At 47.3% G+C, this 14,399-nt stretch overlaps 1 protein-coding gene across 3 annotated transcripts in view; it reads right to left on the reverse strand.

The window, feature by feature from the left end:
- Nucleotides 1-2,760: 2,760 nt before the first annotated feature.
- The window catches only part of LOC149349490 (U-scoloptoxin(11)-Sm5a-like), a 200,759-nt gene continuing 189,120 nt past the window's right edge, over nt 2,761-14,399 (reverse strand). For all 3 annotated transcript variants that reach the window (XM_089578466.1, XM_089578464.1, XM_089578463.1), the window contains 3 exons: nt 11,612-11,776; nt 7,083-7,301; nt 2,761-5,138 (listed from right to left, as the gene is read on the reverse strand). In XM_089578466.1, the coding sequence (XP_089434592.1) occupies nt 4,935-5,138; nt 7,083-7,301; nt 11,612-11,776 (588 nt within the window). In that variant the 3' untranslated portion in view covers nt 2,761-4,934. The remainder of the gene's footprint in view (nt 5,139-7,082; nt 7,302-11,611; nt 11,777-14,399) is intronic.

Raw genomic sequence — 14,399 nt, forward strand, 5'->3', positions numbered from 1 at the left:
TCATCGCGAGAGGCGTGGCTACGTTGGACTGCAAAAAAAAAAAAAAAAGAGCCGACGCTGCGGCAGCGATCGAATATCGAGCGTTATAACGCACCTCGTCGATTCGAATCCCTGCCGCGAGATATAGACTCTAACTTATTTATTCTGCACGAAATGCAAAATCGTATGCCACCGCCCCGAACACTCTGAGACAAACGGTTGAGCCGCAATGTTCTTAAGAACATTCGTAATTAAAGACGGGGAATTGGGGTCGCCGGTTCGAATCCCTGCCACGACCTAGGCTCTGCACGAAACGCTGAATCGTATGACGCCATCCGAAACACTGCGGCAAACGGTTTGCCCACAAATTTTACACGAGTGTCGGGACTAAGTGGCCCGACTTTGACGCCTGACTGTTCCGCAATTAAACAAGCGCCGTAGAATGCTTCTTTCAGCTAAACGTGAATTGTTCGAGCTGAAATTTCGAGCCGAAATGGCATTTGATCGGCAGAATTGTGTTATACTACAATAATTAGGGATACTTGCCTGAATCGACGAAAAAAAGTCAGATATTCTCATCGTCTGAGGCAACGACGAAACAAAATCTCAGCGCTTGCACCAGTGGCGCTTCTCGTTTGTTAGATACTCCTGAGGAGTATCTAACCACCCTTTCGGGTGTGCGCTACGCGACGAGCCGTTTACTCCTATCCAGGTGTTTTTCTACATGTTTACAGTGCCCGCTTTCCTAGTGCTTCGGAAACCGTGAAGGCTAGCTGTTTCACGTGCAGGATTAGCGCGGACCTGGTGATCCTTTTATAAAGAAAAGCGCATTGAAAGTGGAAGATCCGACGAACGGCCGGAACCGCCTGCAATAAAATTGGCCTGTAGGGCTTTTTATTGGCAGACGTCACGTCCATACAAGTTATTCTGGCTAAGAATTAAGTCACAGACATGTCCAAATAGCAACGCCATTTGGCGCCAGATCATGATGACAGTTTAGCCGACAGGTCGAAACGACTTAGCCTGTGCGACCCATGGCGGTGGTGCGAGGTGGGTCTCGCCTGGCCAACTTTTCCACTCGCTTCGCTGCTGAAAGCGTGGCGGCGACCTTGATTCGAATGTTCTGTTGTTGGTAAACTCGTAGCGAAATAAAGCCAGTTGTGATATGCGGCGGCTATAGCCAGTACCTTCCGCCGAGCAGCGCACTACCAGCCCGCTGGCGGGCAATTGCGATCGCGCAAAGCTACAGTGCCGAAACTTCCAGTTTCGTCTCCCAGCTTGTCTCACGACTTTTTAAATGGCGATTTTGGGTCAAACGCATCTCAGAACGCAACCTCAAGGTGACACATACCCAGGAAACAGTACTCGTAGCTTCCGGCTTCGCCTCCGAGCTTGTCTGACGACTTTTTCAACTCAAGGATGGCAATCATGAAGCTTGCTTTATGCTTTATGCTTTGGTTTAACGTCCCAAAGCGACTAAGGCTATGAGAGACGCCGTAGTAGAGGGCTCCGGAAATTTCGACCACCTGGGGTTCTTTAACGTGCACTGACATCGCACAGTACACGGGCCTCGAATTTCTCCTCCAAAGAAATTCAACCGCCGCGGCCGGGAGCAATCATGAAGCAAAGAAAAAGATCGCGAGCGTGCAAGAAAATGAAGAGAGGCTTAGACTGCTCTCTAAGCCTCTCTTAGAGGCTTAGGCGAAAGCGTTAAATTTTTTTTTCATTTATATTTTTCGTTGCTTTCTATGACACACCTACTCATTAACATACAGAGGTAAGGCAACGCATGCACTAGGTTCACCTTTATTCGCCAAAAAAAGCAACACGGTTTTGTGACCTATACTTTGTACAAACGTTTTCGCGAATCGATTTCGATGCTTTTCCCTCCTCCTATTTACCGATAAATGTACTTTGAATTTCCGGGCCATGATGTACTTACGCTGGTGCGAAAAATACTACTTTCACCGTGCACTAAAACTTTCTTCTGTAAGCTATACATACGGATACATTTCCCGTGAAGACTTGGCTTAAGAAAAAGGGCATTTTTGTGTCGTCTGTGAACTGCCCATTGTTTCATCAATTGTAACGACGCAATTCTGTTCTGGGACGTGTTGTAGCGCACTTTGAAAGAGCGGATTTATTCTACTTCTCATACCACACGAGACCTATCCGCCTAGAAATATGATGATGAACATCTTGATATGTTCTTCATGGTTGAACTACACAACATATCGAAAACTTGAATGATGCACCGGCACCGTGAATCAGTTGTTTCGACGAAGTCTCATTTCTGCCAAATAATTGTTCATCTGAGGGAAGTATATGAACAGACAGACTTTAAACTGGAGTGGCTCTTCCTCTTGGTGCTCAGCCTTACCTCCCGTCTGGTGCTTTTTTGCTCTGCCTTTTTTTGGATGTCTTTCGTGCCGTTTCCTGAAAGGTTTGTGAATTGTTCATTTACATAGAACATAATAATTTCAGTGTAATAAATAATATGTTTTAAAAACAGGCAGTGTTATGGTACATGGGCTGCGCGCTCACCTCGCAATGAGTAGGTGCTTGGTTCAATTCCCTGCACCTTTGGAAGAATTTTTTTTTTTTTTTGCTGATGACGTCAACCGGGGCTTTGTGGACCACTTTTCCTGGAAGATGACAACGAAGGATTTCGCCGTAATTAATTGCCACGTGCAATCTGTTTCCACGAGGCGCTGATCGATACCCAATAAGAGGCGCACGTGTTTGCGGTAACGTTTATTCACAGGAAGTAAAGGGGTTACATTGCAGTTTATAAAGGAAACAATCATCCGCAGTGGTGGTGGTTACGGAACACAGAAAAGGAGAGTGCGGTGTCTAGAGATACTGACATGCTTTCATCGAGGCCTTGATGAAGGCAAGTGCAGCTCCTGGTTTACTGGTCCTCAAGTTCAGACCCCATAAAAGTACAACAAGACGAACACAACCGAAAACTGGTTCGCGAAAACAAGTCACTTTGCCGAATGCGGCAGCAAATCCGGATAGCTTTCAATGTTTACTCTTGTCTTCTTGGCTGGTACAGATAGCAGCGTCCTCGAAGCCAAGAGTCACCAGAGAGAAATAGTATTCTCGACGTCTGAGGTGTTCAAATAATTATCCTTCTAATTCCCCTGACCAGGCTATAGGTTCGGCCACGGCATTTTCTTGGCTCAGCTGTCGATCGTATAGAACGCTCTCGTCTGTTTCCATGCATGACAACGACGATAAGCATTCGTGTCCTGCTCACCCTATATGGGATTCTTCGTTTGGACGAGCGTGAAATTCTCTCCATGGGGCTCTGGCTTGAAGCGCACCAATCGTGATTCGCTGCGCCTTCATTGATTGGGTTCGCAGTCCCTTGCAACACCTTTGCATGATGTTTACTAAATCGGCCAGCAGTCGATGTGCACCAAATTTTATTTTTATTCGCTTTTTGGCGTGGCCTTCTGCAATAAGTGACAAACCGGGGAAATTACAAATGCATTTATACGCCCTCACAAGACAACAAGCTGCAGACTTTACAGTGGCATCATCGCGATGGAAAGAAGTTATGGCTGGGGTTATGACTATATCGCAACTGTCAGTAACAATTATAGCCTACCGTTGTGAGACTATCGTTTTCGACTTTGGTGTTATAATTTATGCTGCCGTGTCTAAGAGTTTTGGTTCTATATACAGTGTTTTGCCACTCCTGCGATAGCCCCTGTAGGGGCTAGGGCTATCGCAAAAACAAGACAAATAATTAATAAAATAAATAAATTGAGCGCTCTATGACCTCAAGTGCAAGGCTTCGTTATGATGAGCGTTCTACTGGACGAGCGAAACTCCATAACGGGCATCTCAAATCATTCGTCCTTGACGGCATTATAGGATGTTCTAATGGCTGAACCGGAGCGTCAGAAGTCCGCTCCGAGGCATCACGCTTTCCCTCGGAGCAGGTTCTGCTGCCCGAGTTCCCGGCTAGAGTACGGCGGGCAACCTGGACGTGCGCATTATGACGCGTGAGTTATGGAACTTCTTGGAAGGACATCGATGCGGGCAATTAACATGCTCATTCACAGCGGGATAAGTATACCTGATTCACAGGTGCTGTCCGGATGAAGACGTATGATCTGTTGAGGTTATGACCTTGGAAACTCACGGAATGCAAGCTTTACTTTTTAACGCAACCGTTACTTCTCGTCAGCTGTGTATAGATACATTATACGCGGTCATTAACTGCAGGCAGCTAGCACATTTAGTCTTAATGAAAAACTCAAAAGGTATGGTTAGCCTCTGAGGTTTCTCGCATAGTTTTTGGCTTTTCGGAAGGTGGGGCACACGTCGGTCGACCTTCGCCTCACCTTGGTGCCCGCAATCTGTTTGTTCGTTTCGTGTCCCCGCACTCACATGTGGGCAATCACTGCACGACGAAATCATATTAGACGCTTTCGCGTTTTAAGGCTTGCTGTAGCTGCAGTTTCCGGATCTAAATGTTGACTGGAACCTTGGAGGTAAAACAGGGCATGAGCTTAGTGGATGGAAGCCAGCAAATGCGATATCAGGTATTTCGACATCTTTGCTCGGGCAGCGTTGAGTGCGCTGGGAAGCCGGCCCTCTCCGATCATGCACGCGTCGGTTGCACGCAGTAGCATTGACAAGCCCTTGCCAGACGGCCCGTTGCAGGCCACCTAACTGGTCCGCGAGACCCGTGAGGCCATTGCAGGCGTTGCTGCGATATGCCTCCGCAGTATAGACAGCAACCAGGGATGCGCGCAGGGGGAAGGGAGGTGTCCAGAGCATGGCTAGACTCGCGCTAAGGAGTTTTCGAAAGCACAACCTACAGGACCATCGCGAAAGCGGCAAAGAGCTGCTCGCCCAGCTGGGCTGTCTGGCAGAGGTGCACACAGTGGAGCGAACAATTTGAGGGCGGATGAGTGCTTTTATTGGCGGCGCGCCGTTCAGTCTCGCTCCTCGGGGAGGCAGTTCATGAGGTAGTAGGTGCCCTTGGCGAGCTCGACGCGGTCTGCGGCCAGGTCCAGGTCGGTCGGGCAGCGCATGCCGGCTGGGCAGGCGCAGTCGCGCTTCACGAAAACCGTCCCGGTCACGAAGGACTCCGAGATGGCCATGCAGGCGTCCTCTTCCACGGGCTCGCAAGTCGGAGGCTGCGCCCAACAGTGTCGCTCAGTACTCCGAGTGACTCGTGCAGCGAAAACTGCATTTTAACTGCAAGCTTTCAAGTTTGCGACCTCTGCTTACGCATGACTGATACCTTTGCAGCCCCATGTTATCATTCACTCTTTCGCGAAATTGCACGCCGCAATCATTGACATGGTGATTCCTTTTCAATACCGAATCACCCTTTCAGCTGCTGCACTAGCTTAGAGAGATAACTTTTTAGTGAATCACAAGTTTGTTTTCTCATACTTCACTGGCTGACTGGCTGGCTTAGTCAGGAGTAGGGAAACTTCCCATATATATATATATATATATATATATATATATATATATATATATATATATATATATATATATATATATATAGCGAAATATACGCCAATCCAGACGTCAGCTCCAGTTGCTGCCATAGAGGCCAGAGGAAAGCGAACTGGAGCGTCGTATCGTTGTCATGGCAACGTTATTATTATAGAGGGACTGAAACCACCGCTGGCGAAAACAAAGCAGCTTCGTTTCCCGATGCCTCAGCCAATTCGACCATCGGCGCAGCCTCTTGGGCCGCGTGCACGTGTACTAATGATTAATTTTTAAATACCAGTTATCCTCCTGTCACCAGGAGCGCTGAGGTGTTTGGAATCGGAACTAGTCGGAGTATCTTACCCCTGGCTCACTCATTAGCTCATAATGCTATCCCTCGCTTACCCATAAGTTGTGAGGCTGGGCTGCTTAATCGTGTCATTTTGTTTATGTTTTTGTTTGCTGTCTCAGTTTCTTGCTCGTTCGGCAGCTTGTCAGGGGCTACTTTTTTGTCTGCTAGTAACCATTTCTCTGGGTATATGACTGATCACTAGCTGACTTTTTCATCATTAAGTGTAGCCAGAGAATGATATCCCGTAATATTAAACAAACTGCGCATCTTTCTCATTTAGTTAAACATGATGTTCTTTGCCCATCTGATTACTGAGTCGCTAGTAACCTGCTGTCTGCTGGCTATTTAGTCCGTTGGTGTGCTCCAGCCTCCATTCAAGCTTCCACAAAATCTGCTGGCAAATTACTGACTGTCGTTCACCATGAGCGTCATGTTTTGAATTTTAATTTAGGTCCATAACTAGCCATAATTTAGCTGACTTGCTCACTTGCTACAAAAATGGGTAAATCAGGATTATTCATGAACAGACGTGGGCACCCCCATAAGGGCGTTCCCACTCTGATCCACGCGAGAGGTTTCACTCACAAGGCAGATGCGGTTAGGGAGGGCAAGATGCAAGGATTGGGGGTGAAGATGGAAGTCCCGAATTTTACTCCGCGACAACTTTTCTTGCTGGCACCACAGCCCAACCCGCTCTTCGCTGCGGAATATAGCTCCCGGTTGCAGTTAATATTTTCTCTTAAAAGATTATGATTGTAATAGTCATTGCTTAGGGATTATTTTAACACAACTGCCAACTGTCAACAAAAGCGAACATCACGGAGAAGATAGTCTTTGATTACTTCATATTTTCTATGCTTTGTATTTTATGGTTACTTTGTATTTTCTACATGTTATTGAGGCACTGGCACGGCTGAGGGCGTCTCGTCACTGCACCGGCTGCACCATGTCGTAAGGAATAAGAAAATACTTTTATGAAACGACATAATGCAAGACCAGTGTGCCCTCTGATCATGTCCTCTTAGCGATGAGTAAGCGAGCGTGCTCTCTTGTGTTCATTCACTGTAAAGGCTCTTATTACGTGCTAGGGACGAAGGTTTGAAACCAGAAAAGCGAAACTCGCGGTGTAGTGCGCATCGGAGCTAGGAAGGGCCAGGAAATTTTACAAAATTAGGGTGAAGAAAGAAAAGCGAAAACGAGGACATTTTTCCACCAGCTGAATAACTGCAATGGCTCAGTCACCACCTCCGGCCCACCCAGAGCGGCAGAACAAGCGACATACGCGTTTGCAGAGCGTGCTGACATCGATGGCGGTGACGCCGTTGTCATACTGCTGGTGGCTGGTCTGGTTGCGGTAGAAGATGTGCGTGGGCGGGCAGGAGCAGTGAAGGCGCGCCGTGTTCTCCAGCTTGGTGCCCGTCAGCAGCGACAGCTTCACCGCCGTGCTGTACACCACCTGGTCGCGCAGGCAGCGCGCCAGCCGAGGCGCCCGTCCGCAGTACTGCGCCAAGGAGACACGTGCTCAACTCAGTCCACTAGGCTTTACTGTACGAATTCCCCGATCGGTACTGGGCGCTCATTTTCCTTTTTCGAGTGAGCATTGTTAGGATTGTGCAATACCGTTTAATATTTTGTAATAATGGTTGTTGGTAATATGTTATTTAGAGCTTGAAATGTTTTTTTACTATTATGTATACCCTTTTCTCCACAAACTACTGTACGGTTTTATTATATTTCGTCATTTTGCCCCATGTGCAAATTTCTCTTAACGTATCCTGCATGTTTCTTAAGGTTTGCATAACCTCAGCCCTTTCCTGATTTCCCAAAAGGGTCCTTAGTGGCAAACAAACGAACAACCAAGCAATCAAGCAAGCACACACACATACAAAATTCTCCGTTTTTTTCTTCAAAGCCTGGCCACTGTGCTTGCTTCTGAACTTTCCAGTATGACTCACAGGGCTCCACTCACGCTTCTAATCTCTGCTGGCCTGCGAGGGGAACATTCCTTTTCGAAGCTTCGAAGTACGCGAGGTGCTACTGCAGCCCAGCCGCAGAGCCCAGCAACAAACGCGGTGGCCGAAGAACTTTTGGAAACGATGATAGGCATGCACCGCAGTGGAACCCTGCATACTGTGTCGCGCATTTGAGCCGCAGGGGCACAACGCACGGCCCGCCGCGCACAGACCTGCAAAGCTATACACACCGACGTTACAGGACGTGTAGTTACCCAATGTGATAGCTCAGGAGCGTGCACTCCGATTGTGTGGAAAGTGTTATAAACGCGGCATGTCCGAGAGCCGGGCCAGTGTGATTCGCAGACTGGTGTCGTCTCGCCACTTGTTCTGCCGCAGAGTAAGCTATTTAAGTGCACAACTTAGGCCAATGTGCTTTTTATTGCGAAAGCAATACTACGCTAGGTTTTGAACCTTCAGCGTGGTCCCGGCGGTAGTCACGTTTGACCTTGAGACGCCCTCCAGTTTGATGACGCATGGAGGCGCTCGCGTCTGTGACTTCATACCGAGGTGAAATCTGAGCTACCAAGTCGGTTCGTCGGTTCGTCGGCGCGGTCCCAGCGGTAGCCACGGAGCGTCGCAGATCCCAGGCAGTAAGAGAGGGGACTGCGTTCATTTCGAGGAAAGGAAAGGCGTCTTACCAACTCTGTGGTTTAGTGGACACCTCAGTAACACTTTAAGCTAATTCCGGCGTTCATTGATGCGCTCTGACATAGACAGCGTTGTAGACTGCGTTGATTTGGAGGAAAGGAAAAGCGCCTTACCAACTCTGTGGTTTAGTGGACACCTCAATACCACTTTAAGCTAATTCTGGCGTTCTGTGCAGCACTCAGGCTTTTGCCTTTCACTACTTTAGTCGCAAAAGTTGCTCGTAATTTGCTTTCGCAACCTTCCGGGCTTAACTAAGCTAAGCCACTGCCAATTTTTTTTTGCCGCCCTCTCGTTGCTCCGCCTGTAGCGCGTCCGTCACGCACGCGTGACATTGTGCTATCTTCCCCGCTCTGCCCCAAAATTGTGTGATATTAATTCTTAAATAACATGCATTCCTTTTGCATACTGTTCTGTGTTCACGCCTCGGCAGCGGGCGTATGCAATTTGCGCGCGGATTTCTTTGCGTCTCCATACAGAAGACGCGCTGTCCACTTTTTACAGGCGTAGTCCAAGCGCCGTGCGGACGTTATCCGATTCAGGAGGCCGAACGTGAGAGTGCCGACAATTTAGCGCATGTTTAGCGGAGAAGCGCATGCGCGAAGCTTGGAGCAGGATTGTTGGTGCGAGCTCCTTTGTTCCCGGTTTGCAGAAAGCATTTCACGGGCACCTGAGCACACCCGAAGGCCACCAACGCTACATGCGCCGGTGTCTCCACGCAAATAAGTGGCAAGGATTATTTGCTTATAATATATATATATATATATATATATATATATATATATATATATATATATATATATATATATATATATATATATATATATATACACACACGCGCGCACAGTGTTCAGAATTAGATTAGACTTTCTAGATTTTTTAAACAAATGAAAGAGCCGTACACAAAAGTTGTTTTTGTAAATTGGTTATGCTGCCATGCGGACGCAAACTGGGCGACTAATTGTCTTCGTAATATTATTAATTAATTAGATTAGATAATTAACTTTTTATACAAGTTTGCATTAAAAACTTCGAGGCTGTGGTATTTGATGACTATTCTATTTTGTGCAATTTTAGTAACGCACTGCGCCCTGAGGTAGGCCTATGCACGTCTAAAATTCCAGCCCAATGCGTCTAATTACGCATGCGAGAGCGAAGCGTACAACATGAAGCTCCTCCCTGGTGTGACGCAGCTGTTGCCTATGGCGCTCCGTCTGACAGCGTGGACTGAAAGGCAACGGGGATTACTTTTCGCTCTTGGCCAGCGAAACCGAAGAATGACTTCATGGGAGACATGAGGCGAGCACTGCTTCTTTGATTGCTATTAGAGTGGGTGATATGACGTGGGGGCCGCTTTAGAGTTCGCAAGCAGTCGAGCGCAGCAATACTGCACTGCCGGCTAAGAGCGAAAAGTAATCACCGTCGCCTGTCACTCCACAGTCTTGTTAGACGGAGCGGCATAGGCAACAGCTGCGTCACATCAGGCAGGAACTTCATGCCGAGTGCCGCGGTCTCGCATGCTTAATTATACGGATTGGGCTTAAATTTTAGGCATGCATATCTCAGGACACTGGCGCTTTGCTACTATTGTACAATAGGATAGTCATCAAATGACACTAACTCTAAATTTTCAATAGAAACATGCATGATAACTGCAGATAATAAAATAATTATTGCTTTTAGTTAATTAATGATATTGTGATGACAATTACCCTCACAGTTTGTGTCCGCCTGGCCACATATCCTATAGACAAAAACAACTTTTGTGTAGTGATCTTTGTATTTTTTTTTAAATATCCAGAAAGTCCAACTTTGAGCACCTTGTATATCTCGTGGTCACGTACTCCGTTTTTTTTTTGTTTTTTTTTTTTTCAGATGGTTTGACGGAAGCCGCAGTTGTACTGGTGCAACGCGCGACACGATCCGGTTTCTATACCGGTGTACAGGATGATTTCTGCACCATTATACAGACTGTTGTTTTAAATATTCCATCAGATACGGCAGTGCGGTCTGTGCTGGTGGATCGTACAGCAAGGCGACATTTTGTACTACGTGATAGAGTGCAATAATTCGACAAATAATTACTAGCATTAACTAGTCAACTTCTTAATTTTAAATTTTAGAGGCCAAGATTATATTGCGGAATTGAAAGCCATCAACATCGAAGGTCTGCCTAGCATTCAAATCTTCTTAATTAGGAACGTGGTTCGAAACACCCAACGTCAAGAATACGCATTTAAAACTTGGTTGGATCGGGTTTCCTGCATTATAGATTTATAAATTGGCGTCGCTCGCATTTCTTTTTGCATCAGAAACAGACGCTGTTTGTGTATTTGAGGATGTAGAAGTTAGCTTGATTTCGGTGACGATACTACACGTAGTGATGTCGTTTTATAAATATGGAACGCGAGAAAGCCAACTCAACGAGCTTTCATATGCGTATTTTTGCTGTAGGGTATTTTGGACCACATTGCTGATTATGAAAATGAAAAAAAAAAAGATTCACCTTCGATATTGATGACTTTCGAATTCGTATCATAATCTTGGACCATAAAATCTAAAATGAAAAGTTGATCACTTAATTTTAGTTAATGCATCGCCTAATTATTGAGCTCTATCACGTACAGAGGGCAAAACTCATGCCTAGAACGACCTAACTGTGTGTTCCGCAGCTACCAAAGCCGCTGCGAGCAGGAAGGCAAAAAATGACGATGAAATCCTATGGGTTTAACTGCACATGCTTGCATCCAGACCATCTTAACCAAATGTTATGGCTAGATGTCGCGTGTTCAGCCAGAAACATGCCCAGAACGTGTTTTAGACAAGCGTTTTGCCCTCTATACATGATGTCCGCCTAGATGCACGATCCATCAGCCCACACCGCACTGACGTGTACCGTGCAGTTTTCAATATAAAAATCTATAAACGTTATAAAGAAATCACCCGGTGTATTATCGGCTCTCCCATAAGCTCCCTCTCATGGAGTCGGCTCTCTTCGTGTGTTCCGTGCGGGAGCGTGTGCCACGAAATAAACAGCAGCTTGTTATGGCAAATGCAAGCACGCCACGGCGTCACGCTGGACGCCTTTCTGCGCCGTCCCCATCCCTACCGGGAGAGGCGAATTTCGCCTTCCAGCTGGTAGGAGGCCCACCTTGTATTGATCGTTTCCGTGCGACACGGTGCGTCCGTCCAGCGGGTCCCAGTCGAGCGGGCAGCTGAGGCCGTCCGAGCAGCGGCACAGCTGCTCCGAGTTGATTCCGGCCAGGTTGAGCTGGACGTAGGCGCAGGCGCTGTCCTCCATGCACTCCGGCAGACCCTGAGGAACCAGCAGCGGCCGACAGCCACTTCAATTTATCACCATCATGATCAGCCTGACTACGCCCACTGCAGGTCAAAGGCCTGTACCATATCTTAACCCTGCCCTGTGCCAGCTGCGGCCACCCTATTCCCGCAAACTTCTTATTCTCATCCGCCCACCTAACTTCATGCCGCCCCCTGCTATGCTTGCCTTCTCTTGGAATCCACTCCGTTACCCTTAAGCTATCTTGCCTTCGCACTACATGCTCTGCCCAAGCCCATTTCTTCCTCTAGATTTCGTCCAGGATGTCATTAACCCGCGTTTTTTCCCTCAACCACTCTGCTCTCTTCTTGTCTCTTAACGTTATACCCATCATTTTCTTTGCCATAGTTTGCTGCGTTGTCCTTAAGTTGAGCCTCTTTCGATACCCTCCACGTTTCTGCCCATTGGTGAGTACTGGTAGATACAGCTGTTGTATACTTTTCCCTTGAGGGATATTGATAAACTGCCATTCATGATCTGAGAGAACCTGCCATATGCGCTCCACCCCATTCTTATTCTAGTTATTTCCCTCTCGTGATCCGGATCAGCTGTCACCACCTGGCCTAAATAGATATATTCTCTTACTACTTCCAGCACCTCGCCACCAATTGCGAACTGCTGTTCTCTTGCTAGACTGTTGAATATTACTTTGGTTTTCTGCATGTAAATTTTTAGCCCCACCGTTCTGCTCTGCCTGTCTAACTCATTGATCATGCTTTGCAATTCATCTCCTGAGTGACTTAGCAAGGCAATGCCATCGGCGAATCGCAGGTTACGTAGGTATTCTTCATTAACTCTTATCCCCAGCTGTTCCCAATCCAGGACTCTGAAAACCTCCTGTAAACAGGTGATGATTAGCAATGGCGAGATCGTGTTTTCCTGCCTGACACTCTTTCTTATGGAATTTTATCGCTTATTTTATGGAGGACTATGGCAGCTGTGCAACAGTTATCTTCCAGTATTTTTGCATAAGGCTCTTCCAGACCCTGATTCCGCAATGCCTGTGTGAGTGCTGAGGTTTCGACTGAGTCAAACGCCTTCTCGTAGTCTATGAAGGCTATATGAAGTGGTTGGCTACATTCTGCGCATTTCTCTACCAATTGATTGATAGTGTGAAGATGGTCTACTATTGTCGAGTATCCTTTACTAAAGCCTACCTGATCATTTGGTTGATTGAAGTCTAAGGTTGTCCTGATTCTATTAGCGAGTACCTTAGTAAATACCTTGTAGGCAACAGAGAGTAAGCTGAATGATGTGTAATTTTTCAAACCCTTGACATCTCCTTTCTAGTGTATTGAGATTATAAATGACGTAAGCCAACAGTCACCGAAACCAAGGAACATAGGGGAGGCCTTTGCCACATGTTTTTTTTTTCTTTTTCACTGATCAGCTCATTGCGAGAAGATCGTGGCCTAGACGATACCGCTTTCTTGTAGGAAACACTACTTTGGACAAGGCGAAAGATGTTTTAACGCAAGCCTCAGATCACCAAAGATAACACCACCGTCCAATCTCTCGTTGCACTGCAGGGATTGTAAAGTTTGGGCTCAGCTGCTCGATGAAGCAAGAGGCAACGCAATCAAGTGTGCCGCCAACTAGTCGAAGGACAGCTGATCCGTGAAAATGAAAAAAACTTGTGTGGTAAAGTCCTCCTGGTCGCCGCAAGTAAGTGAAAAGGCATTTATACATGCGTACCTCAGGCCTTCTTCACCGTCCTGTCTTACTACCGTGCGTAGCCAGGTGGGTTTTTAGAACTCGATCTTTTTAAAAGTTGGTTCTTTTCATGGACGCATAAATTCACGCGTACTTGCAGCAAAGGTATGAGTTGTCAGTAGCAGCGCGTGTGTCATTATTCTTCCTCGGTCCTCGTCTTTTGCGCTCGAGACATGTACGACCAGTACCAACCAGCTCAGCTCTCCGTTTTACGTAAAGCGGTCTGTTTGCGAAGCACTACAAGTTTGTTGCATCTAACTGATGCTTGTGTACTGAGTCCTTGTTTGTAGTGTTACTTCCTCTTGGTTTGTAAGCCCCTCTTCTGAAGACCGCATATATTTTCTGCTATAAGCTGTGCGTATGCCATTAGGCAAAAATGCCGGCGCTTTCCTCTGCGTGGACGCCAAGTGAAGCTTCCTTTGCCTGCAGCGAGCCCAGCGCGAGCTCGGGAGCCGCCCCGGACGAGAGGCGAGAGGGAAAATCTGCATCGGCGGATGGTCGGACGGACGGACGGACGGACGGACGGATGAACGGACGGACGGATGGATGGAATGGAATGGAATGGAATAGACGGATAGATGTATGGATGGTTGGATGAGCGGACGGACGGACGGACGGACGGACGGGTGGATTGATGGACGGACGGACGGACGGACGGATGGATGGATGGATGGATGGATGGACGGACGGACGGACGGACGGACGGACGGACGGACGGACGGACGGACGGACGGACGGACGGACGGACGGACGGACGGACGGAAAATAGGAGCGTCCCCTTTGAAACGGGGTGGTGGCAGTTTCCACCATGCTCGGCTTTTTTTTTTTTCGCCTCATGATTCTTAAAGCAATAAGACATTATCTGCCAGTTCGCCATTTTCCTTTA

This window comes from Amblyomma mixtum, chromosome 3 (genome assembly GCF_055824585.1).
Source record: "Amblyomma mixtum isolate Tamu chromosome 3, ASM5582458v1, whole genome shotgun sequence".
Classification (NCBI taxonomy): Eukaryota; Metazoa; Arthropoda; class Arachnida; order Ixodida; family Ixodidae; genus Amblyomma; species Amblyomma mixtum.